Source organism: Procambarus clarkii, chromosome 43 (genome assembly GCF_040958095.1).
Source record: "Procambarus clarkii isolate CNS0578487 chromosome 43, FALCON_Pclarkii_2.0, whole genome shotgun sequence".
Taxonomy (NCBI): Eukaryota; Metazoa; Arthropoda; class Malacostraca; order Decapoda; family Cambaridae; genus Procambarus; species Procambarus clarkii.
In genome coordinates this window covers 10609073-10636089 of record NC_091192.1, presented here as the reverse complement: position 1 = coordinate 10636089, position 27017 = coordinate 10609073, and the positions used below count along the sequence as shown (strand labels likewise).

The 27017-nt window shown below is 50.6% G+C and overlaps 1 protein-coding gene across 1 annotated transcript in view; it reads right to left on the bottom strand.

The window, feature by feature from the left end:
* The window catches only part of LOC123755719 (intraflagellar transport protein 81 homolog), a 192451-nt gene that overhangs the window by 47157 nt on the left and 118277 nt on the right, over positions 1–27017 (bottom strand). The window contains exons 10-11 of the mRNA XM_045738459.2: positions 18701–18907; positions 10840–11029 (exon numbers count right to left, since the gene is read on the bottom strand). Coding sequence (XP_045594415.2) covers positions 10840–11029; positions 18701–18907 — 397 coding nt within the window. The remainder of the gene's footprint in view (positions 1–10839; positions 11030–18700; positions 18908–27017) is intronic.

The following is a 27017-nucleotide window of genomic DNA, read 5'->3' as shown; positions in this document are numbered from 1 at the left end:
AAAATCAAGCACTGAATTTGAGTATAATGAAACTCCCTATCTAGATGGACTCTCAGTAACTTCCCAAAGTTTAGGAATTAAAGTAGTGTTAAAAATAACACAAAGCCTCTTAGGCCCACATTCTTCTACTGGGAGCCAGAAACAGAATCTGGCTCACAGTATAAGGCGAGAAGAGCTTTGAGATTTACTTTGATAGTGAACCGAGAGATTTACTCAAAACCATAAAAAACCAGTGTTGAATGTAATGAAACACCATTTCCTGGGTGAGCCCCGGAGGCTCCCTGGAGCTTATTGGGCTAATGCATGTTATATTAGACCAGGACATTAGCTACGGAGTTCAGACCTACCAGGCACCATTGCCAGAACCTGGCCCCTTCAGAGAGGTTTCAGGGAGCAATGGCCCGGGAAAACCTCCTTATGGTTGGGGTTTTCCTTATCTGCCATCGACCGGGGTTAGACACCCAGAAAGGTAGGCATAACAAAACAAACCCCACATGGTAAAAAACTAAAACAAAAACCGAACAGAGAGGTAGAAACTCCCTACAATCCCAAGGAAACAAGCAAACATCACACTTTACTGCCGCGCCGATCGTCCGCGCAGCCCTCCCCACCCCGAGAGGAGGAGGGGGGAGCCCCGGACCTCACCGCGCCGGCTGCCTAGCATCAGTTCGGAAGCTAAGCTTCAACCAACGCGAAAAAAACGCCGACCTGTGGGAGGGAGGGTTGCCAGGGAGCCTCGGGGGCTCACCCAGAAAATGGCGTTTCATTACATTCAACGCTGGTTTTCTGTGGGGAGCCTCTAAGGCTCTCTGGAGCTTCATACCCAAAGAGAAGGAAAAGAAAGGGCTGACCCAGGAGGCGGCCTCCAAAAACTCCGCAATGCGAAGCCGAGACAACAGGCTGCAACCTGCGACCCAAAGCAACAAGAAAGCACAGGAGCAGACACACGCATAAAGAATGGGCGGCCAGGAACCTGTGTGACCCTCAAATCCTTGCGCCCGAAATGAGCCCTAGACGTCACCAACACAGCATCAACCCAAAGCGCATCCCCAGACACGGTATGCAGTTAACGGCAAAAAAGGGCAACCGGACAACACAGGATGCACCCCGGCTGAATCAATCAAGCATCAATAACCCAAGGACCCCACCGGAAAGCAGTTGTCTCGACCGTCGCCAGAAGGACGGAGAAAGGCTGCAAACGTACAAACCTACCACCAGTACCAAAGAGCAGAAACCTGAACCGAAGGGGCTACCACAAACTGAGGAGAAGATAAGAGGGCACCCTGATCAAGGACCAGGACTGCTCAGGTGACGCATGACCAGGCCAGAGGTGAAACAAAACACGAGAAAGCGTACGAAACGGGGCAGATGTGACGTCCACCCTGAACGCAAGCCGGAGAGGCTCCGCCAGTGCTGCACAAAATGAGGAGACAGTAAGAAACATCAAATAACTGTAGTCCTAAAAACTCAAGAAAGTACAAGACAACCCGATGCGAAAAAGAAGACGACCTATGCGAGCGAGAAAAGGTGCATAGAAACACCAGGAACATCATACTGTCACCGAGATGAAGCTCGCAGGTGGGACACCATCAACAAAGCCACCTTATCACCACAGAGATGGTGATACCCGCGTCAAAATACCAGACGCCAAGAGCTGAGGAGAAAGCTGAAAAGTCATGTTCAGGACCGGTCCGACCTGCCGAAAGAGGCAGAACCGCGGGAAAACGCCCCGGGTTCGGCCACCTATCAAGCAGCATCTGACAATAAGCTGGGCCGGCCACCAAGGAACCATAAGGACTGCTCTTGTGGGATGGGCTGCAACCGAGCCAGAACCCAAAGCAACAGCTGGACCGGGAGAAGAGGAACAGGTACCCCCACCTCGACCAGTCCTGCCGAAAAGCATCCACCGTGAACGCCTCGCAGGTGGGTAAGGGCGCCACATAAAATGGGCGACGCCTAGACCACGCCAACTCGAAGATATCCATGGCCAGGAGTCCATACGTCCGACAGAGCCAACAAAACGAGCCGGCGACGACTGGCCAATCCGCGAACAGAGGAATGAATCGAGACAGCTGTCCGCCAGGACGCAGGACACACCCCGGACATGAACCTCACGGTTAGCCAAACCCCGAGAATCCAGCAAACGAGACACTCTAAGGAACCAACCCCAATGGTCAACACCGAAGAGAAACCCTGTGGTTCCGACAAGAACCGCCAGAGAACAGTTCGAACGGAGCCGAATGGTAGAGCACCAAGTGACCCAAACCCTCCAAAGCGCAAACCAGCCAGCCACGAACTCCCGAACCGTGCTGTGAGCCCAAAGGACAGACAGACTCCACCATCCCCGGCCGACCTGGTGAGCACTGGTCACAAAGCCCCAGCCGAGAGATGACCTGTCCGTGAACACATCGAGCGAAGGTTCGGGGAGGTGCCAAGGCACGGAACCCCGAAAACCCCAAAGAGGAAGCTGGTGACGCAGCACCAACACAAGATCCCCAGAGGAACAAACCCAACGATTGCAAGAGGCGGAAGGGGAGTCTCCGAAGGAACCAAACAGACGCCGAAGCCAAACCCGATCCCGCGGGCAAATCAGAACGTTGAAGTTCAGACTCCCGCACAACCACTCAAGCAACTGCTGAGCAACCCGGGACCCCCTCATGAACAACCGAAGGCGGGACCACAGTCGCAGTAACACTTCTGGAGGGAAAGACAAGGGGTGGCCCAATAGCCCTAAACAAGGCCCAGGTTCGAACCCGGGACGGAAACAGATGGAATGGCCTCCAGATCACCAGGAAACCAAACCCGGCAATCTGGAAAGAACCACACCCCTGGCTAGTAGACAAGCGGACCGACTGGGAGACCACACCAGCCAGTCGTCGAGGTAGGCCAGACACCGAATCTCAAGCAGACTCAGACAGGGCACTAAGATCCGGTATAGATGCAAAAATACACCAACTGCCAATTACAAAATAGGGAAGGCAACAAAAGCAGCAAGCCTGTAGCCCCACCACCAACTGTGCCAGTTCCGGAAAACTGGAGAGGAACATGCCAAGAATTGACCTGGAGGTCCAGGGCCACCATCCAGGCACCCGGCCCCAATAGAAGCCGGACAGAGACAACAGTCCTCCGAGGAGGGTATAGAATTCAGGGCAAACCGAGTCTCGGTTTGCCCTGTTTCTCCCGAAAACCGCCCGAGTCTCGGCCCCAACTAAACCCCGCCCCGACCCCGAAACCCGCAGACAGTCCGGAGCCGGGAACAGGGAGGGAAAGGGGTGAACAGCACCTAACCAAAATGGGATGGCCTCGGGACACCCGAGTGGGAAACCAACCTAGCATGTTGCAGCAACCTAACCTAGCTTGCAACACGGATGCCGCCTGTACTCTGAACAGTAATAACATCAGGAGAGTACTAGAGAACAAGCAGAGAATCTCTCTCGAAAGACTCCGGATCAAGGTGTCAGGGACCCAACAGGCAGCATGACAGAAGTAAAAGTGGCGACTGTCACCCAGAGACAAGGGCACAGCAACCAACGATCCCGTACAAGACGGGTTGGAACCCGGAAGACACATTCAATGGTCCCCCGAGCCCAGACAGGGGTTTCCAGGGCCTGTAGGCTGACTGCTAAATGAAGCCCGGGCAAGGTGTTGCTAACCGGTTAAGAAACCCAAAAAGAACAAGAGGGTAGAGGATAGCACTGAAAACCCCTGCGACATGTACAATCACGGGGGCCTAGCAGAGGGCCACCAAACACTACCAGTGGAACTATAGCTACACTAGGCAGACCCCCACCAGGCAAATGAAAATAAAAACAAAAGAAAACCCCCGCAAAAGTACACCATCTCCAGAGGCAACAGAAACCGGTCGGTGCTTAGGTGGCAGGCTGCGCAACATCTTGACGCCCTAACCAGCACAATACCAATCCCTACCCAGGGCCAAACAAGGGCCCCCAGCCCCAGCTGGCCCCAAGGGCGAGGCAAAAGCCGAGCAGCAAGAACCTCCACGGTAATGGTTCCTGAATGCCCCAGGGAAGATAACCCTGTTATGCAAGGGCAGTACTCACAGGGTGCTTAGGGAAGTCAGCCACTAAGCGCATGCAGCCCCGGCACTGATGAGGTACTCCTGGCCACCGCACAACACAACACACGGGAGTGAACGCCACACAAGGCAAACACCGCCTAGGAAACTGAGGCCAGAGAAGCGTCTATCCTGGTTGACATTAGCTTATGAACTGAAGCTTGGCAGCTGGCGCGGTAGGTCCGGGGCTCCCCCCTCACAGCAACACAGGCCCGACGGGGGCCCAGGGACATTCACAAGGTAACGAGCAGCCAGGACCCTGTTCGACCGTCAAAATCCCCGCACCCGAATATCAGACCAAGACATATTCCCAAAGACGGCAGCAAGAGCCGTGAACTTACGAACGTCATGGGCACGAGGATAGACCGCAGGCTGGCTGGACTTAATAACCCTGCGGACAACCTGGGAGACCCGAACCCGCAAACTGGGAAGAAGGGAAACCGGATCAACCCACAGCACGTCCCCGGACACAGAAGCTGTGGCGCGCAAATAACGGCGAAGTGCCGCAATCCTGGACCGAAGGGGCCACAACGAAACGAGGAGACGAGAGGAAAGCGAGCACTCTGTCCAAAGACCAGGACAGCTCAGGCGACGCATGAGCAGGCCGGAGGTGAAACAATGCACGAGACAGCTTGCAAAACGGCGCAGACGTAACATCGATACCGAAAGCAAGCTGAAGCGGCTCCGCCAGCGCCGCACGATACGAGGCGACAGTGTTAGGCATAAGATGACGGTCCTGAAACAACCATGAGAGGAAGGACAAGACAACCATGAGAGGAAGGACAAGACCACCCGAACAGACAAGGAACTAACTTCTATAGCTGAATCCCAGGGACGTGTACACTCACGGGGGACCTAGCAGGGGGCGCCACCGAGGAGAACAGTGGAAGGGCAAAAACAAACTGAATAAAATGACAGAACCCCCCACCAGGCAAAAACAAAAAGAAAAACAAAACCCTGCAAGAGGACAGCGAACCCCAAGGAACAGAGCCGGCCGCGATGTCGGGAATACAAGCTGAGAAGCCCGAGTACTGAAGATAACTCCTGGCTCTCGCACCCACAAAACCAACACCACACGCAAAGCACAGTGCAGTAGCGACACCGGAGCCAGAGCACACGACCATCGCCTATAGCATCAGCCTCAAGAACTGAGGTGTGGGTAGCCGGCGTGGAGGGTCTGGGGCTCCCCCTTCCCCCTCCCGGGGACGGGGGAGCTGCGCAGACAACGGCGCGGCGGTGTGACGTCACACTAGTTTGCTTGTTTTCGGTTGGGGAGTTCTATCCACTAGTTCGGCTTTTGGTAGCAATTTTAACCAGAATAGGGGTTTGTTTTGAGGCGCTTACCTTTCTGGGTGCCTGTTCCGGTCGATGGTAGACATAGAATGCTTCCAACCACATGGAGACTTCTATAGGCCATTGCTCCCCTTGCCTCTCGGAGGGGGCCCGGTTCTGGCCGTGGTCCCTGGTAGGCCTAAGAACTCCATACACATGACTGATGCCAAAGTCTGACATTAGCATATCAGCCTGGGATAGCTCCGGGGAGCCGACGGGGCTCCCCCCAGAAAATAGCATTGAATGAATTGAAACGCCATTTTCTGGGTGTGACCTGGAGGCTCCTATACAGGCTGATATGCTAATGTCAGACTTTGGCATCAGTCATGTGAATGGAATTCTGTGGACCTACCGGGGACCACAAGCCAGAACCTGGCCCCCTCAGAGAGGCAAGGGGAGGAATGGCCCATAGAAACTCCCATGTGGTTGGAAGCATTCTATGTCTGCCATCGACCGGATCGGGCACCCAGAAAAGTAAGCGTCCCAAAACAAACCCTTATTCTGGTTAAAATTGCTACCTAACGCCAAACTAGTGGATAGAATTCCCCAAAAAGATACGAGCAAACTAGCATGACGTCACACATCACTGTGCCGCTGTCTGCATAGCTCCCCCCTCCCTGGGAGGGAGAAGGGGGAGCCCCAGACCCCCACACTGGCAATCTACACCCCAGTTCTGAGGCTGGATGTCAAGAAAACGTGAAAACCGCCGACTGGATGGAGAGAGGGAGGGAGGGATGCCAGGGAGCCTCCAGGTCACACCCAGAAAATGGCGTTTCATTACATTCAACGCTGATTTTCTGTGGGAGCCCCCGTTGGCTCCCTGGAGCTAACTACCCACAAAAGAAAGTAGAGGGACACATCCAGGAGGCGGTCGCTGCACGCTCCACAACTCAAAACTGAGACAACTGGCTGCAACCGCCGACCCAAGGCGACACACGCCCGACTAGGCCCAGGAACGAGTACGAGACCACAGGCAGCCAGGACCCTGTCCGACCGCCAAAAACCCCGTGCCCGAACGTCAAACCAGGCCACGTTGCCAAAAATGGCGGCAAGAGCCGCGAACGTGTGAACGTCACGAGCACGGGGATAGACCGCAGGCTGGCTAGCCGTAAGAATCCTGCGGATGACCTGGAAAACCAGCACCTGCGTACAAGGAAGAAGGGAAACCGGAGTAACCCAAAACGCGTCCACGGACACATAAGCCGAGGCGCGCAAAAAATGGCGAACAACCGCCATGGACCACAAAACATGATGCACCCCTGGCCTAATCAATCATGCATCAAAAACTCAAGGACCGCTCCGGAAAACAGCAGTGTCAACCTTTGCCAGACAAAAAGGAGACGGCTGGAGACGAACAAACCTACTGCCCCGACCGAAGGAGCAGAAAACCAGAACAGGAGGGGCCACCATAAACTGAGGAGAAGAAAGAAAAGAGCACTCCACCCAAAGACAAGGGCAGCACAGACGACACATGAGCAGGCCGGAGGTGAAACAACGTACGAGACAGCTTGCGGAATGGCTTAGAAGTAACATCAATACCGAACGCAAGCGAAAGCGGCTCCGCCAGTGCCACACGATACGGGGCGACAGTATGCGGCAAAATGACGGCCCCGAACAACCCCACGAGAGAGGAACACAACAACGCCAAAAAACACAGCCACCTAAGAAAGGACAGAAGGAAAAGGAAGGACCGCCAAAAAAACCCACATCGTCGCCAAGAATAGGCACGCAGGTAGGACATCAGCAATGAAGCCACCTGACCACCAACAGAAGGTAAGACTCGAGGCAGAGCCAAACGGGCCGAGGAAGAGGCGGAGCCACAGGAAGATCCTGGGTGCAACCATCGAGCAGGCAAAGCCAGAAACCCGAGCCGGCAAAGAAGGAGATGGAATGTCTGCTGTACCGAAAAACATCCCAACGCCAGCGAGCCGCCAGGAGGTTGGAGACCAACTCCAGAAAAGGGACACCGCGAGACTCTGAAAACGCCAACAGACCAGGAAAGCCAGGAACCAGAATCGAAACCTGGCAATAGAAGAGCCAAAAGGCACAAACAAAACACAATGTGGATGACAAAAGGAAGCTGAGGAACGAAGAAGGTAAACAGCAAACGGGAACGAAGGGACCGTACCAACACCAAAAGCCACTGGACATGTCCCAACACGTCCTCGGGAGACAGAAGATTCAGAGGGGACATGACCACCACAAGCAAAACCCTCAGAGGAAACGACAGGGTGGAGAAATACAAACCATGGGGCACACGTAACGGGGGAAAAATGTTGAACTGAATGCCCAAATGAGCCATAGAAAAGAGAAGCAGCACACCAGTGTCCGCAGGAGACAATAGGAACGCATGAGGAAGGGAAGTGGCGGAGGCCAACCCCACACCCAGCGTCTAGTGCAGAGAAGATAGCCTAGAAAGCTCAAGAACCTGTACAGAAGTAGAATGACAGACGAGAGGCAGGACTAAGAGCCAAAGCTCATCCCCAGCAAGCACAACTTTGTGACGACAACTAGGGGAGTACAGAGAATCAAATGTACATGGAAAAGCGAAGCCTGGTACAGCAAGACCGGCCAGGAATGAGGGACCCAGAAAATCATGGGAATAAAGAACCCAAACAAGGAAGGCCCCAAGAAGAAACACGGAAGGGCCGAACAAAACTCCACAACTATACCCCAACACGCAACCGCAGTATCAAAACCGCAGTAAAACGTCACCACACAACACCCCTGAACACAGGAACATGTACTACATATCAGGCACCTCCACCTTTGTACCCTAGAACACAGTAGAGGCGGGGCCCTGAAATGCAAGCATGGGCGGACATGCATGGGAGAGGGACTGGATGGGCATAGTCAGGAGCCGCCTCGTATGGGCCAATAGGCCTGCTGCAGACACCCCTGTATGTATGCTCCATGTACTCCCATTCGTACCCCCAAAACGAACCAGCGCCTGGACGAAGGAGACACCAGACCGCATAAACTCACCTGCAGAACATAGGCACAAAAGGGTCACGACAATGTTACTAGGTTGGTGCTGCCAGAGGAGGCGAGGGTATTGTGCACCCGCAGCCCACAAAAACGGGAGCACCACCCACGGAAGCAGGCCAGAGCTGCTCATGCAGGAGAAGAGGAGGGGAGAGGCGAAGGAGGTGCCCGCATCCAAAACGCAGGGAAAACCCAGCGTCCTCTCCATAGCAGCACTTCAGAACACCCTCAGGAGCAACGGGGCACGGACTGGAGAATGAGAAGAGCGAGAGGCAAAGCACTCGAGAGAAAATGGATGGAGAACACAAGCACTTGTGCACACCGCCCGAACCAAAACAAACTCCCACGACGCATGCGCAGGACACTAAAGTAGCCCAACAGTTTGCATCCCGAGTGATTCACGTAAGAGAAGAAACAGCCCAACGCACGGGAACAGAAACCAAAAAGGAGTAAGCAACGACACACATAGCCGGTAATGAAAAGAATGAACCGAACTGGTACCCAACCGGGCCACCAGGAGCCCAACTGGGCGACAAGTAGCCGAATCGGGCCACAAGCAGCCCAACCTGGCATCCCGGACCAGGAGTATGGAAGGAAAACGAGCAGTGCCAAGACAGCACGGAGAAAAGATACATGAACAAAAGACAGGGCCGAAAACCAACAGGAAACACCGAAGAGGACCAACAAGCCCCTGAAAGGACCGGAGGGAAGCCTCACCGAAAGACGAAAGATGTTCCAGTAATACGGGAAGGAGCAAAAACCATCCTGAACCGTTGAGAACACAGAAGCAAGTACAAATGACGAAGGCATTGAAAGACCCAGTCGCACCCGAGACCAAAAGTCATGCAGAACCCCAAGAAGAGGGGAACATGACGGAGAAGTCCCATCCCAAGAAAAATGGGCGAATAACGGAGAAGAGCACCCACCGACAGAATGGAACCAACGGGCTTAAGGGACAAGGAACTGAGCCCGGGGAGGGGCTGACGCCCAACAACTCGTGTGGAGAGTGGGGAAGGAAAACCACACTCCGCTCAACTGCAAGCCCTGCCCAGAGGGTACAAAAAATCATGGCGGGGTCCAACGGGGCCTGAGGCCACCCAAGTCAGCTCCTCCCCAGCCCCAGGAACCCACATTGCAGGCTCTGGGGCTGAGCCGTCCCCCCAAAGCCCCAGCCTCAAGAAAAAATGGGGCAGCCGTGAAAAGCACAAAGGAAGGGAGCCCACTGGCAGACTCTTACAACAAGGCTGGAGGAACAGGCTTGAATGCCCTCGTCGCTACCCCGGAAGGGAAATTCCCCGAGACCGAGTCTCAAAACCATGGAAACCCTGCCCCGACCCCGAACCCACAGACGGGAAGGACCCGGATGCAGGGCGGGACGGGGGACCCGACTAGACCACCAACCAAAACGGGGCAGCCTCAGGGCTTCTTACTAACTTACTAACTTACAAATACATTTTATACTGAATACAATTTTGTTCTCTAATTACAATACAGTACAAATGTTTATCTTTCCTTTATGGAGGACTCTTGATGGCGTATGGAAGATGGTGAGGAGGGGGAGGAGAGGTGTTACTGTTCGGAAGGGGAATCCCTTTCCATAACATCAGGCAGTGATGACTTTTCTGGGATACACTCTCTGGCATGTTTTGCCTGCACACCACTAGGACCTGCTTGTGGCTCACTGCTTGCTTGTCTTACTAAGAATCTGTCTAAAAACACTTGTTTTTCCCTACATTTTAACACTCGTCTGTAGTAAGACATCACATTGTCATTTAAAAGGTCAATGCAACGGCCTGCTACAGCTTTATCTGGGTGAGTTTTTTCAGCAAAACTTTGCAGTTCTTCCCATACTTCACGCATTTTCTTAATGAGGAAGGGATATTCTCTACTGCCTCAATTCACAACTATTTTCTTAGGTTGAACCTTACCACTGACTTTCTGGGACCCATGGCGTGATATATAATAATCAGTTTTATGTTCAAAAAGCAAAAAATCACCACAAAAACGGAATTTCTTATAGGCGTGATTGTCACTAAGTGGGCAGCTCTAGTAAACTGAGGCAGGTTGGCCCGCGTGACTGGGAACCACGCGCTCAATCGACCCAAACGTGTACCAACAAATATCATTAGTCGATGACACTATCGTAAGTCGAGTCGCATTTTTCGATGAAATTTACATCGTAACTCGAAATTATCGTAAGTTGGGGGCAATCATAAGTCGAGGTGCCACTGTATTATTAGTTAGTGCAGTATATATAATGCCTAATGTAAGAAGATAAATATAGTATGCAGAGTTATCAATGTGATATATTATATTCAATCCTCAACACGATATATGTAATCATCAGTATAGCACACTAAACATAGCACATTTATTCATCTATATAGTCATGCACACATCAATATGGTGCATGCAACCTTATGGACACATGAGCATCCATAACTTACCTTTGATAATTGGAGCCAAACGTGCTTTTCTTTCTGCAATTTTATGATTAAGCTCCATGACCATGCCAGACATTTCTTCAAGTGTTTGCCCTTTACGTTCATCAACTTCAGCTTTCATGGATGACACTTTTTCCATATTCTCTTGAGCTTCACGGAAGCCTGATACCCCCATCTGCATTTCTAATGCATTCTGAAATTTTTATTTCAGAATGTTGGTGACAGACAAATTTTGCAAGGTACTGCTTCATAGCAAATGCTCCTAGCTACCTATACACTTCTATGTTTGACACAAATGTAATCAAATCAAATCAATAAAATATAATTCCTTACTTGCCCTCATATACCCCAATTTAATATATTGGCATTATATTAGCTTAGGAGTACCAAGTGAGCTGGTTTGAATCCTCCTCAAGGCTCGTACTGATTTTCTCATACTGGCATTAATCTTAAATGCAGTATTGTACTGCACATTCCACCGGAAAAACTAGTAAGTTTTGATGTGTATAGTTACTGGATGAGAGCCATGTCTTCCCAGTAATCTTTGTCATATGACACTTTAAGTGGTTTTGGCATCCACCACCTTCTCACTTTACTTGTTCCAACTATTTACAGAAGAACTTAAGGAATGAATTTTTTGGCACTTCTGTTTTTTGAGTCTTTGGCCACTTGTTCCAAAACTTGCAAGCTATAAAAAAAAAAGCATTGAATGTAATGAAACACCATTTTCTGGGTGAGCCCCAGAAGCTTCCTGGAGCTATCAGGCTGATATGTGATATATTACACCAGAGCATCGGTCAGTGGAGTTCAGCCTACCAGGGACCATGAGGCAGAACCTGGCCCCCTCAAAGAGGGAAAGGGAGCAATGGCCTTTAGAAACCCCCCATGTGGTTGGGGGTATTCCATGTCTGCCACTGACCGGGGTTGGCACCCAGAAAGGTAGGCGTAACAAAACAAACCTCAATTGGTAAGAAAAAGCAACCAAAAACCGAACAGGGAGGCAGAACTTCCCCTACAACTTAAGAAAACAAGTTAACAAGCAAACGTCACACATCACTGCTGCATTGCCAGCCCGTGCAACTCCCAACTGGATACCCAAGCCATCCAGTTCAGAGGCTAAGCATCAAAAATGAAAACGGAACTGCCGACTGGAGGGAGAGAGGGTTGCCAGGGAGCTTCTGGGGCTCACCCAGAAAATGGCATTTCATTACATTCAATGCAGGTTTTCTGAGGGGACCCCCAATAGCTCCCTGGAGTTATATCACCAAAGATAAGGAAACTAAGGACTTACCCAGGAGGCGGACGACACTTTCTCCTCAACTCGAAGTCGAGACAATTGGCTGTCACCGCTGACCCAACTAGACACAGGCCCGACTAGGCCCAGGAACATTGACAAGGTAGTGAGCGGCCAGAACCCGTTTGACCTCCAAAAACCCCGCCAACGAATGTCAGTTCCAGACATGTTACCGAAGATGGCAGCCAGTGTAGGAAACTTACGAATGTCGTGGGCATAGGGATAGACCGCAGGCTGGCTGGGCCGAATAAACCTGAGGACAATCTGAGAGACCCGAATCCTGGAACAGGGAAAGAAAGGAAACAAGGTCAACCCACAGCGCGTCCCCAGTCACAGAGGCCGTGGCACTCAGGTAACAGCGGAGAGCCATGACCAGACGCAACACATGACGCACCCCCTGCCTAACCACCCGAGCACCAATAACCCAAGGACCCCACCGGAAAGCACCAGTCTCATTCTTCACCATAAAAGAAGGAGACGGCTGCAAATAGACAAACCTACCACCAGGACCGAAGGAGCAGAAACCCCCTGTGCTGGAGAAGAGCATGAAGCTCTGCAACCCTGACCCCCAGAGGCCAATGCCAACAGGAAAAGAGCCTTAAAGAAACAATCCTGAACCGAAGGGGCTACAACAAACCGAGGAGGAGAGAGATAGGAGAGCACTGTCCAAAAACCAGGATGGCTCAGACGGCGCATGAGCAGGTCGGTGGTGAAACAACGCACGAGACAGCTTGTGAAACGGCGCAGAAGTAACATCTATACCGAAAGAAAGCTGAAGCAGTTCCGACAGCGCTGCACAATATTCGGCATAAGATGACGATTCGGTAACAACCACGAAAGAAACTAAAACACCATCCGAATTGAAAACAAAGTACAATGATGAAGAGTCAAAAAGAAACGGAAGGACCGCCAGGAAATTTCATACTGCCACCGAGACAAAGCCCGCAGTTCGGATACCATTAATGAAGCCACCTGATCACCATACAAATGGTGATAAACTTGAGTCAAAAATACCAAATGCGAAGACTCAAGGAGAAGAGCGAACTAGTCTCATAACGGACCAGGCCGAGCTTCTGAAAGAGACAGAGCCGTGGAAAAACCTCCAGGTTCGGACACCGGGCAAGTAGCGCCTCCTAAAACACGGTTGGGCCAGCCACTACAGGGCCAAGAGGACAACTCACCTCTGGTAAGTCTCCAAGCAAACGAGAAGCTGGAGCAACAGCTGAACCAGGGGGAAGAGGTACAGGAATCCCCACCTCAACCAGTCCTGTCGTCAGGCATCGATCCCGACGGCCTCGAGATCGGGGAAAGGCGCCATATATACTGGAAGACGCCTCGACCACGCTGACATGAAGAGGTCCACCTCCGGGTGCCTGAACGTCTGGCAGAGCCAACTGAATAAGTCGGCATGGACGGTCCATTCCATTGACAGGGGAACGAACCAGAACAGGCCATCCGCCATGACGTTGGACACCCCCAGGAAATGAACCACCAGAAGAGCCAAACCTCGAGAACTCAGCAAAAAAGTCACCCAAAGCGACCAACCCCAAAGAGCTAAGGACCGCATCGAACCCACCCTCGGTTCAGGCAATGAACCACCAGGGAGCAGTGCGAATGGAGTCAGATCGTCAATCGGCAGGCAACCCGAACCCACCGAAGCGCACACCACACCGCTGCGAACTCCCACACTGTGCTGTGGGCCTGACAGAAGGACGTAGCCCACCGCCCCTGGTCGGCCTGGTGAGCACTGGTCACAAAGCCCTAGACGAGAGATCACGAGTCCGTGAACAAATCGAGCAAGGGGCTCAGGTAGGCGCCAAGGCACTGAACCCCGAAAACCCGAAGAGGAAGTCGGCGACGCAGCTGCTGACATAAGGCCCTCGGGGGTCAAACTCAGTGATCGCTAGAGAGGTGGAAGGGACGTCCCCGAAGGAACCAGAACATCCGATGAAGCCAAACCCGACCCGGCTGGTAGACCATCATCACAAAGTTCAGGCTCCCGCACAGACCCTCGAGCAACCACCGGGTGATCCGGGAGCCCCCAGTAAGAAGCGCATGCGGGACTGCAGCCGAAGGAAAGACTCCAGAGGAAGAGACAAGGAAGCGGTCTGAGAGTCCCACACAAGGTCCAGCCAGGTCCGAACTTGGGAGGGAACCAGATGGAACTTCTGCCAGTTCACCAGGAACCTGAACCCGGCTAGCTGGGAAAGCACCATTTCCCTGGCGAGCAGACACGCGGACAGACTGGGAGCCCAAACCAGCCAGTCGTTGAAGTACAGTAAGCCAACACCTGAACATCTAACAGATGCAGATGGGCCACCATGACCTGGGTAAGGCGTGTGAACACGCGAGGTGCCAGGTTCAACCCGAATGGGAGACAACGAAAGCGGTAACACTGGCACCCCACAACAAAACCAAGCCAGTGCCTGAACCCTGGATAAATTGGGATGTGAAAATAAGCGTCCCGGAAGTCCAGGGACACCATCCAAGCACTCGGTGCCAACAGGAGCTGAACCTGGGACAGCGTGGTCATCCGGAAGGAGGGGCAATGAACAGAGGCGTTCAGACGGGACAAGTCCAGAATGAATCGCAGGTCCACACAGTCCCTTTTCGGGACTGGGAACAGACGAGAAACCCATCTGAGAGACATCATTGTTTGGATCACCCCCTAAGCGAACCCACTCCAAGATGACCTGACAGAGCACAGAGGAAGAGGCCTGCCTTGCCAGCCCCGAACCCCTCAAATTAGGAGGGACCCCCCAATGCCACCACAGGCCAACTGAAATGCCCACAAATCGTGGGACCAGGCGTGAGCACACAGAGCAAGCCATCCCCCCATCGCCTCGACAATGAGGCGAACCATGAAAGGGCCAGTGCCCCTTATGAGAACCCGAGCCTCAAACAGAGCGAACACCGCACCAACCTGACGAAGACTGGTCCGAAGGCGGGACCGGTCCCAAAACTGTCACCAGTGGCCTACCCCGACGAGTGGAATCCTGAGCCCTGGCACGACCCTGCCGGGAAGCCTCCCGCCCCCCTGGGGCCCCAGGAGAACCAACAAGTCGGACAGAGGACCACAACTAGCCAAGGCAGCCTGGAAATACTGCAACACTGCAGAGTCAGCAAACAGCAGGGAACAAAAAGGCTAAGACATCCTAAGAGCCAGGGCCCAGGCAGATTCCAAAGAGGAAGCAAGCACCGCCTGCCGACATGCGAACCAGGAAGCATAAAACAGCGAAACCGCATCCAACAGGATCGGCACAAACAGCTTCAAAAAAGCAGATGACAAGTGAGCCACCGAGCCCAAGGCACTGGACCCAAGAACAGCCTACAGCATCCCCACATCCTTCTGAAGCCAGTCTGAACGTAGCTCCAGGAGGGAAAAGAAACACAAGGCTGAAATCAGGAGGCCATGAGCGCCTAAGTCCTCAGCAACCTGCGCAGCTGAAAAGGACGGAACCTGTACATGGAGCTGCACAACTCCAAAATCCCAATGAAAAGCAGGGGCAAACAAGCACTCATTGAGGTACTCAAACTCGCTCCCCGGGAAAACCTGAACCACCGTCGAGACCTCGCACCACTCAAGTGTACGAGAATGACAGAAGGTATTCCAAACCTCCAAAGCAAACACAGGACAGTCCGCCAGCCAGGACAACTCCAGAACGAATACGACCCGTAACAGACCCTGTAGAGGAACGACGATCCAAACCTGAATGAAGACGGATTCATAACAGAGGTATACTCCGGGTCACGCAGGAAGTAAGCCGCAAAGGCCGCCCGCACCACAGAAAGTTGGATGTGAGAAGCTGAAAACCTCCAGAAAGGCAGAACGGACGCACCCGGGAGGACACGGAATCAAACCTGGGGAGGGGCAGACACCAAATCCAACTCGTACGCAGAGGGGGGGAAAAGAAAACCCCACTCCTTGTAACAGTAAGCCCCGCTCAAAGGGCAGAAAAACCCAGGCGAGGTCCAAGGCTTCCAAGTCTGCCCTGCCCCCACTCCAGGATCCTTCACCGCAGGACCCAGGGCCGAATCATCATCCAAAGCACCAGCCTCAAAAGAAAAGGTCAATGAAGCCTAGAAAGCCAGACGGCCAGGTTCAACCCAGGTAAAGTGTGATGTTTGCTTGTTTCCTTGGGATTGTAGGGAGTTTCTACCTCTCTGTTCGGTTTTTGTTTGTTTTTTACCATGTGGGGTTTGTTTTGTTATGCCTACCTTCCTGGGTGCCTAACCCCGGTCGATGGCAGATAAGGAAAACCCCAATCACAAAGGGGTTTTCCAGGGCCATTGCTCCCTGAAACCTCTCTGAAGGGGCCAGGTTCTGGCACTGGTCCCTGGTAGGTCTGAACTCCTTAGCTAATGTCCCGGTCTAATATATAACATACATTAGCCTGATAATCTCCAGGGAGCCGTAGGGGCTCCCACAGAAAAGAATTTTTTGGGAACACTGGATTTCGTGCGCATATGGGGGAATGTCACAATAAATTCGGCGCATCACAGTTGTTAAAGCTCTAGACTTGGGGTCATTTTACTGACACAGTTCATTGAATAATTTTTCCTCCCAAATTTTAAGCCAAATCTTGGCAGTTGGTAACTGACAATAACTTTATTATTGTCAGATTTATAACTCAATATATTTGTTACATCGATTATTCCTCAGATTCTCTAGCTGTTCATGCTAATTGGGACACCAATCACATAGTCATCAAACTGTTATACAATACTTGGCAACAGGATTTGTATTTAGAGCTTTGGGACTGCTGCTGGCATGTGGATGAGGGGGTGGGGGGGGGATGAGAGGGTGAACGAGGGAGTAACAAGAATGGTATAACAATGTTACAGAACTTGCTTTGTGAATTCATCTATCAAAACATATTATCTGATTTTTTTAAACTATGAAAAATTTGACATTTTAAGTGTCTCTCTATTATCTTTGAAGCAGTTTCCCATATATATTTCTCGTTACACTACTGTAACCCCGCGATTATCCAGGATTCAAACATCCGGAAAACGCCCTTATACGGCCAAAATCGTGATCGGATAAAGTTATCACAATATCCGGCCAAAATGGCCACAGGAACCGGATAAAAGCTAGTTTGGCCGGATGAAAATACGGCCATACCGTATTAATCCCGTCTGTGGCTCTAGACGCATGGTGGAGGAGGGGGGTGGGGTGGGTGGGTGGTGTTGGGAGGGTGGGAGGGGTGCGTCAGGAGGGACCACCTGGGTACAGGAATTACCATTAATTTTAGAACAATTAATCATAGCCAAAAACAAATGAAATAAGTACTAGTAATTATGTAATAACAAATAAATAAGTTTCCTAAAAGTATTGTGCACAGGCTGAAGTTTCCTTCAAAAATATTGTGAATTTTTTTCCTCCTGGCAGCCTAGGTAACGTGCTATAGCTGCCCCACCCCAAGTGGACCCGTCCTACACTGGTCAACCCATGTGCGTCCGTCCCTCGTGTTATACACAGTGCTGCGCCATTAGTGAAATATTTTTTTAAATAACTTTTTTATTTTCATAGTAACTTTGAACATTTTTGGCCAAGACTATGTCTGGTAGCAGCATCAATCGTTCTGGAGGTGTTAAGAGGAAGAAAGTTGTCCTAACAATTAAAGACAAGTCACTGTTATACACCTCAACCAGTTCGGCCTCACAGTGTTGCGCCATTAGTGAAATATTTTTTTAAAAACCTTTCTTAATTTTCATAGTAATTTTGAACATTTTTGACCAAGAATATGTCTGGTAGCAGCATCAATCGTTCTGGAAGTGTTAAGAGGAAGAAGATTGTCCTAGCAATTAAAGACAAGTTACGTGTTGTTCAACCAGTGAGGCGTCACAGGCAGCCAAGCGCCTTCAACAAGTGAGGCGCCACAGGCAAGCCAAGCTCCTTCAACAAGTGAGGCATTACAGGCAAGCCAAGCGCTTTCAACAAGTGACGCGCCACAGGCAAGCCAAGCGCTTTCAACAAGTGACGCGCCACAGGCAAGCCAAGCGCTTTCAACAAGTGAGGTGCAAGCAAGCGCCTTTAACAAGTGAGGCGTCACAGGCAAGCCAAGCGCCTTCAACAAGTGAGGGCATGCAAGTGCTTCAACAAGTGAGGTGCAAGCAAGCGCCTTCAACAAGTGAGGCCTCACAGGCAACCCAAATGCCCTCAACCAGTGAGGCTTCAGCAGCTGGCAGTCAAAACTAACTTAGCTTAATGAACTGTACAGTAATTTTAAGTGTTAATTTTAGTGTTGTGTTAGTATAGGTTACGTAAATTGTTAAGAATTTTTAACTTCAAGATGTGTGGCATCAATAAAGAAGACGAACACCAACAAGGTAAGTTGAGGTTTCTAGTTGAATATTTAATAATTGTATGTGGCAAGGCAATTCAAATTATGTTTGTAGTATAAAAATAGTTGGAAATGGTCACTTTTGGACTCATAGGTGAAAAAGTACCATTATCCGAAAAATGTGATAATCCGGCTGGGGGTCCTTCCCATATAGTCCGGATGATCGAGTGGAGACAGTACTTAAATAACATTTATATACAGTATTATCTAATAATAAACTTACAAGTTGTTCTAGCATTTGTGCCTCTTTGGACTTGAGAATCTCTTCTGTTCGACTAAGAACTCCAAACTCGGCTCTCAATTCACTCAACTCGGCACGTTTCATTTTGTACACCGAGCTCTTGCCTCGTAACTTATTAACATAACTCTTAAACTCCTCACCCCGAAGGACCTGTTCACCCGAGAACTGCTGAAGTTGATCTTGCTTGTCCTGCAAAAAGATGATAGAAGTATAAATTATGCTTGGATTGCAAATTTCTTAAACTAATGAAAAGATTAGAAAGTCAATGCAATATTGTTTGTTTTTGATTGTGCACAAATTCACCAAATTAATTTTGCTAAAATGTGCAGAAATCAGCCTCTGGCTGGCTGAGCTTGACAAGTCTGTAAGCAGATAAAATGGCCCCCAACATGACACAGGACATGGTGAACAGAAGGCCATAGGAACCAAACCCACACCATAATAGGTCCAAAACCATCTAGATTTTGTGGTATAAATTTAGTATAAATTATAACTTTTTAATTATAAATTTTATAATTTATAAGCAGTATAAATTTTTATTAGGAAAGAAGGGTCTACAGACAGGTAAATAAAATAGTGTCACAGGGGGAAAATATATGATAAACCCAGGATAGTGCCACGGGGAATGAAGCTCATTACTCAATGCCAGTGGCCAAGGCCAACAAAAACCAGCGTTGAATGTAAAGAAACGCCATTTTCTGGGCGAGTCCCGGAGGCTCCCGGAGCTATCCAGGCTGAATGGATATGTACAACTTTCTGGCATCAATCAAAGTGCGTGGAGTTCTTGCCTACTGGAGACCACGAGCCAGAACCTGGCACCCTCTAGAGAGGCACGAGGAGCAATGGCCTATAGAAACCCCCCTGTGATTGGGAGCATTCTATGTCTGCCTTCGACCGGGATAGGCACCCAGAAAGGTAGGCGCTCCAAAACAAACCCTATTCTGGTGAAAATATTGCTACCGAAAGCCGAATGAGTGGACAGAACTCCCAAAACAAAATTATCAAACTAGTATGACGTCATCACGTCGCCGCGCCGCCGTCTGCGCAACCCCCCCCTCCAACCCCCAGAGGGGGAAGGGGAGCCCCAGACCATCCGCACCGGTGATCCAACCAGCAGTTCTTAAGCTGGATGTCAATATACGCAAAAAATACTGCCGACCGGAGGGAGGGAGGGATGCCGGGGAGCCTTCAGGACTTACCCAGAAAATGGCTGGGGGAAGCCCTGTCAGCTCCCGGAGCTACCTCACCACAGATAAGGAAAATAGGGAAGGATCCGGGAGGCAGACACCACGCGCCCTAACCGAAAAAACCAAGACCACAGATGAAACAAAGACCCTGCAGACCTAAACCCAAGAACAGGAATGATGGAAGAAAGGGAACACAGTCAACCAAAATGCATCCATGACCCCAGAGGCCAAGACATGCAGAGGACAATGAAAAAAACGCAACCAAACAACAAAGGAAGCACCCCCCCCCCTGGCCTGACCAACCAAGCAGCAACCCAAGGACCTAAATGAGGAGAAGAAAATAGACCACCCGGGCCAACAACCAGGACGGCACCAGAAACTCAAGAGCAGGCCGGAGGTGAAACAATGCCCAAGACAGCAAGTGGAACAGAGCAGAAGGAACAGCAACACCGAACGCAAGCTGGAGCAACACCACCAGCACCACCCAATACGAGGCGACAGGACACTGTCCCAGATGACGGTCCCGGAACAACCCCAAAGGAAAGACAAGCCAACCCTATCAGAGACCGAAGGACCCTTCGCAGAGATAGGAAAACCGGAAGGACCGCCAGAAAAACCACACACTGGCCCCGAGACGAAAAATGCAGGTGGGAGACCAACAACGAACCCACCGAACCGAGACAAGTGACGAGAAACCAGAAACAAAAACCCGAGGCACGAAAACTCAAGGGTAAGAACGAACCAGCCCTGTACAGAGCTGGACCGATCTGCAAAAAGATGCAGAGCCGCGGGAAGACCCACATGACCACAGAACCGAGGAAAGCAGCAGGTCTCGCTAAAGCAGGCAAAAACCAAAAGGAACAGTCGCCAGGGAAACAAGGAACCCAATCTCAGCAAGCGGAAAAAGAACCAACCCGGGCGAGCAGAAACACCCCGTTCGGGAGGATTCCCCCCAGGACCCCTGAAGATCCAAGACCAACACCAAGGAACCAGGGCCCAGGCAGAGGCCAACGAGGAAAACGAGCACCACGAACGAAAGCGCAAAACGCGAATCGAAAAACAGCGACCCCACAACCCAAAGGAGCAGCATAACCAGCTCCAGCAGGGAAGAATGACGCACACGTCCCCAAGGTATCCATGAGGAGAACTACGCAGGACGTGAACCGCAGGAAAGCAAAAACACACGTCCTGGAAAAGGAACAAAGAAAAGCCGGAGCCAGGACTGGAACCCAGCTACCTGTCCAAAGGAAAGGAACCAGTAGGGCAGGAGCGGTTGACCGAAAGTCCACAATCCCCCCACAGACAGTGCAACACCAAAGCCAGCAGTGAGATACAAAGAAAAAAGTGAAGGAACTCGGTACCAAAACGGAACACAGGGGTAGTCCAAAAACAGGGAACTGAACATGGACAGAGGCCCACCCGAGAACCCAACATCAGTATAGTCAATAAGCACCGACCCAGATACACAGTCAAGTGTATCATAGGAGGAGGAAAAACAGAAATAGGCAAGAAAACCCCGAATACGGACCAAGGAGCAGCCGGGAATGCAATGCACATGACCAACCACAAAGTGTGTAGTGGAGGGTGCACATACACCGAAGGACATCATGGATATCAGGGTGCAGCCCGGGCACCGAAGATAGGCAAGGAATGAGTGTCCAGAGATCAGAGACCAAGCAATGAAGGACACAAACAAGGACTGAGGAAACGAAGGAGTGTCCAAATATAGGGAAAAGACCCAGGTGCCGACAAATGAAACCAAAAGCACCAAAATGCGGGGCAGAGCCCCACAGGACAACAAAGAACAAGACACATGGACAAAGGAAAGTCACTGAAGACACATGCAAGGTGTCCAAACAAAACACACAACATCTAACACCCCCGTTAGGAGCCATCGACACAACCTTGCCAAGCGGGAAAGTGACAAGGATGGAGCAGTCACCAAGGGTGATACATGCACAAGGGGACACTGGAGGAAGCTGAGTACCCAAAGGAGCCACAGACAGGAAAAAGAACCTGATCAATGTCAGAGGAGGTAGGAAATGGAATGCACTAGGAAGCGACAAGGTGGAGGCAGACTCCACCCACAGGAGCAAATGTAGATAAGATTTGAGCCCAGTAGGCTCTCGAAACTGCACACCCATCGACCGACAGGAGAGAGGAGGGACCAGAAAACCAGAGCTCAACCCCTGCAAGCACAACTAGGTAAGCACACCACCAAAAGTCGAGAACCAGCACCTGGCCGACAGAGGCGCCAGACAGGACAATCTCAACTACAGAGCAGAGAGATGACCATGCAACAACACAGTTGAGCCAAGTAACATACCAGGCGCATCGCTAGTGGTACGCTCAAATGCCATGCGTACTAGAGGCTGTAGACATTATATGTACTGCCACCTGAATAAAAATTGGAAATCTAAAGTGAAATATGTCCAGAGGCGTGCGCCCAGCAGAAGATGAGGTGCAGTAAAGAGGTGGAGGTGGTGCCACTCTGAGCCACCCCACACCCGGAAGCAGAGAAAAGAACGAATTCTCTGATGTTCTTTTCAGTTCCCTATATATCAAATCCAGAACACCCTCAACATCTAGAGAACTATGACTGGAGAGAGAAAACGAGCAAGAACCTGTAGAAAACTGCGAGAAACGACGCAGAACACATGAGTACACCGCCCAGAAACAAAACAAACACCCCGGTCCCAGCACACGAGGTACGAAATTCACCACCCGTCTACCGGGTGGCGTGGCTCGTACACCAGGTGGACACACACATATCGTACATACACATAACGTACAGACATCGTATACACATATCGTACAAACACCAGGAAGGTAAACGTAACGAAGATGAGGAACGTCAAAACTGGAAGTAGAGAAGATGTGAGAACAAAACAGGGCGAAACAAAAGCGAAAGAAGACAAAGAGGACGGAAGGAAACCAACGAGTCCGAAAAAGGAGCAGAGGGAGACCTCACTGGAAGTCAACATACGTTCCAATAATATTGGAAGGTACGAAGAGGTTTGCGAACCAACGAGAATCACAACAAGCAAGCACAAATGCACGGAAGCACATATGGACAAAAAGATACCCCTGATCAAGGGACATACAGAGACCCCAATACGAAGGGAACAGTTTCGCGACGTAAGCGCGAAAAGGGTGAGGGAAAAAGGGGGCGAAACACACCACCAGGAATGACGGGACCGACAGACCCGAAGGGACACGGAACCACGGACACGGAGAGGTAGACCCGAAACCAACACCAACACAGAGGGGGTAAGGAACAACCCCACTTTGAGGAACTGCCAGCCCCGCACCGAGGGTACAAAGACCCAAGCGGGGCAAAATGGCGCCGAGGCTCCCTAGGCATCCCCTCCCCAAATCCCTGGAACTCTACAGCAAGACCTGGGGCTGAGCTGTACCCCCTAAAGCCCCAGCTTCACAAGGAAAAGCCGAGGCAGCCGTACAAACACTAAGAAAGCGAGCCCACTGGTCGGGCCCATACGGCATGGCTGGAGGAACAGACTCGAATGCCTCCGCTGCCACCCCGGAAGAGGAAAACCCCCCGAAACCGCCCGAGTCTCAACCCAACCAAACCCTGCTCCAACTCCGAAACCCGCCTACGGTTCAGAGCCGGAAGCAATGGAGGAAGGGTGCACAACAGAAGGGAAAGGACGAAGAGTGGAAGGAGCCAGAACCGAAGCGACCCTTACCCCCATGTCCGGACCCCAACAACCAAAACGGGGCAGCCTCGGGGCATCCGGGGCCACAACCAACCAAGAGCGTTGCAGCAACCTACCCTTGCATGTAAAGCCGCAGCCGCTTGCACCTGCTTATCATGATTAGTGGCCTGGATGAACGAGAGCACATACAGACAACATCCGTCGCACGACTCCGGATCATAAGAAACAATGACCCAACAGGCAGCATGGCAGAGGCACAACTGGTGAGTGTCACCCTGAGACAAGGGGACAGATCAACCGTCAAACTCACAATACGCGAAGGGGGACTCAGGGGACACATCTGTAGGACCACGGAGCCCCTGCGGGGTTTTCCAGGGCCTTTAGCCTTGGTTACACGCTAAGGAAAGCCCAGGCAGGGTACTGCAAACCGGTGCCCAAGTTTACCAAACAAACTTCTAAAAACTGAACCCCCGGGACATGTCCACTCATGGGGGCCAAGCGGGGAGGACCACCAACAGAAAATATCTAAAGAAAAACATCTAAAGCAGTAAATCGGGACTATAAAGGCAGACTCCCCACCCCCACCAGGCAAAAACAAAAGAAAAACCCCGCAAGAGCATAACGTACCCAGGCGGAATAGAGCCGGCCACTGTTATTGGTGAAAACTAGCTGTGCAGGACCCTACGCCCCTACCAGCGACAAAAACTGCTACCTACCCAGAAACAAACAAGGACAACAATACCCCCAGCCAACTCCAAGGGCGGCCCAGTACCAAGCAGTAAAGGACACAGCAGAGGTAGAACCCAAGGTGACTTGTGGAAGGTGGCCCCAAGCCCCAAGGGAGCTTACAGAGCACCTAGGGAAGAAAGCCCTAGGCGCATGCACCCCGAGTACTGTGGAATCTCACTCCTGGCTCACACCCTGCTGGTAGAGACAGTCCACACCACAAGGCACAGAACTGAAACAAAAACCAGAGCCAGAGGCACTCGACCGGCCAGTAATTTCATCAGCCAAGAACTGCCAGTTGGATCGCCGGCGCGGATGATCTGGGGCTCCCCCTTCCCCCTCCCGGGGTGAAGAAGGGTTGCACAGACAGCGGCGCCGTGACGTGATGTGATGCTAGTTTGATAATTTTGTTTGGGGAGTTCTGTCCACTCGTTCGGCTTTCGGTAGCAACATTTTCACCAGAACAGGGGTTTGTTTTGGGTCACCTACCTGTCTGGGTGCCTGTCCTGGTCAATGGCAAACATAGAATTCTCCCAATCACAGGGGGGGGGGGGTTCTACAGGCCATTGCTCCTCGTACCTCTCTGAAAGGGCCAAGTTCTGGCTCGTGGTTCCCGGTAGGCAAGAACTCCACCCACTTTGACTGATGCCAGAAAGTCATACTGATGCCATTCAGCCTGGATAGCTCTGGGGAGCCGACGGGGCATCCCCCAGAAAAAATGTTTTTAGCATCATGAATTCCTATGATGGTAACATCAACATAAAGTGACAAGAAGGAAATCCAACACATCATCTAACAACTAGGTAGGCTCCAGAAGAATAATTGCCAGCAAGTCAGTAAGAGGAGGGGAACTCGTACCATAGTCAGGAAGTGAAAGAGGAACCAAACTCAAGACATGAAGGATCCAGTTCAAACACAGTCCCCATTTCTCAATAGGAACAACAACAACGACAACCATTCCTAATTTTTTTCTGGTATGACCCCAATTTTTGAGGACCATACCAGAAAAAATGGCAGAACTGGGAGAACATACAATGAGTTGGAACATCCATTCTCACATGTGGGACAAAGAACTGAACAACGAACAGGGAAAGAAAGTGGAGGTGCAGACAATCCAGGTGGAGATTTTTATTTATTTTATTTATTTTTATTTATTTATATATACAAAAGTTCTTAAATTCTTGCACAGCTTCAAACTTCAGTCCACACCAATCAATGCTCACACATTGAAAGAGGTGACACCCCTAGGGCCAACACTTGCATCAGAAGAGCTCCAGCATATTTCAACAATCCTAAGTATTGTAGTACAGGTTGATGATAGTGAGTGGTGTTCCAGAGAACATAAAGGTATAGTGCTTTTGAAAAATAGGTGAGATAACAGGAATGTGCCAAGGGAAGTGAAAAATCATATGAGAAAAAGTTGCCCTAGTGTTTCCAGTGCAGAGAAGAACATTCAAGATGGCCGCCGGCAAGAGGAAAAACAAAACAGAGCTTGATTTTGCGGGATTCAATGAAGAAAGCATTGATATTAGTAGTCTACATAACAAGTTGGTAAAATTAGATACTATAGTGAACTCTCATGTAGAAATAATTAGTAAATTGAAAGAAAGTAATGACCATTTGAATAGCAAAGTTTTATGTCTTGAGAATATAGTGAAAGACTTGTGCAAGGATAAAAATCAATTGGAAACAAATTGCAAAGCCATGGAAGAAGAAAATAAACTCTTAAAAATAGCTTTGGAAGAAGTTAAAGTAAATTTAAACATAAATGACTACAATAGGTTAGGTAAGGAAATTCAACAGGAGAAACAGCTTTTGTCAGCACAGATGGAGGAAGTTACGCAGGGAATAGAACAGTGCAAGAAAGATATGCAATTCACCTATGCACAGGTGGCCAAGGAGAAGGAAAAAATTTAATAAGCAGTAAAGGAAGCCAAACACTGCAGCAACCAGGATAAAACAAACATTAGACTGGAAGTGAGAAAGGAATTGGCATCTATCTCGAGGTTATCTTGAGGTTATCTTCTTGAGGTTATCTTGAGATGATTTCGGGGCTTTTTAGTGTCCCCGCGGCCCGGTCCTTGACCAGGCCTCCACCCCCAGGAAGCAGCCCGTGACAGCTGACTAACACCCAGGTACCTATTTTACTGCTAGGTAACAGGGGGCATAGGGTGAAAGAAACTCTGCCCATCGTTTCTCGCCGGCGCCCGGGATCGAACCCGGGACCACAGGATCACAAGTCCAGCGTGCTGTCCGCTCAGCCACCCAGCTCCCGTGCAAACCGGCTCTAACCCGAAGTTGGTGCAAAACACAGTTGATCGGAGCAAATCCCTGATAATTTTTGGTTGCAAAGAAAAGGAGATAACATCTAGGTCAGAAAGAGCTGTAGAAGAAGCGAAAGTAGTAGATAAAATTGTTGGCCTCGTAGAAGGTCTTACTACAATAAAGAATGTGTGCGACTACAGGAGAATAGGCAAATACGTGAAAAGGAAAGATCGACCTTTGAGGATCACCCTAAACGGTGCCAAACAGATGGAAGAAGTACTCAGGAATGCCAGAAAATTACAAAGTGATGAGGATGGGAAAGTGTGGTCGTTAAGACGAGATCTTTCAAAAGAAGAAAGAGAGAAGCTGAAACTGAACCTCGCCGAGGCAAAAAGTTTAAATGAGAGCAGGAATGAAGAAGAAATCAATTCTTTTTTCTACAAA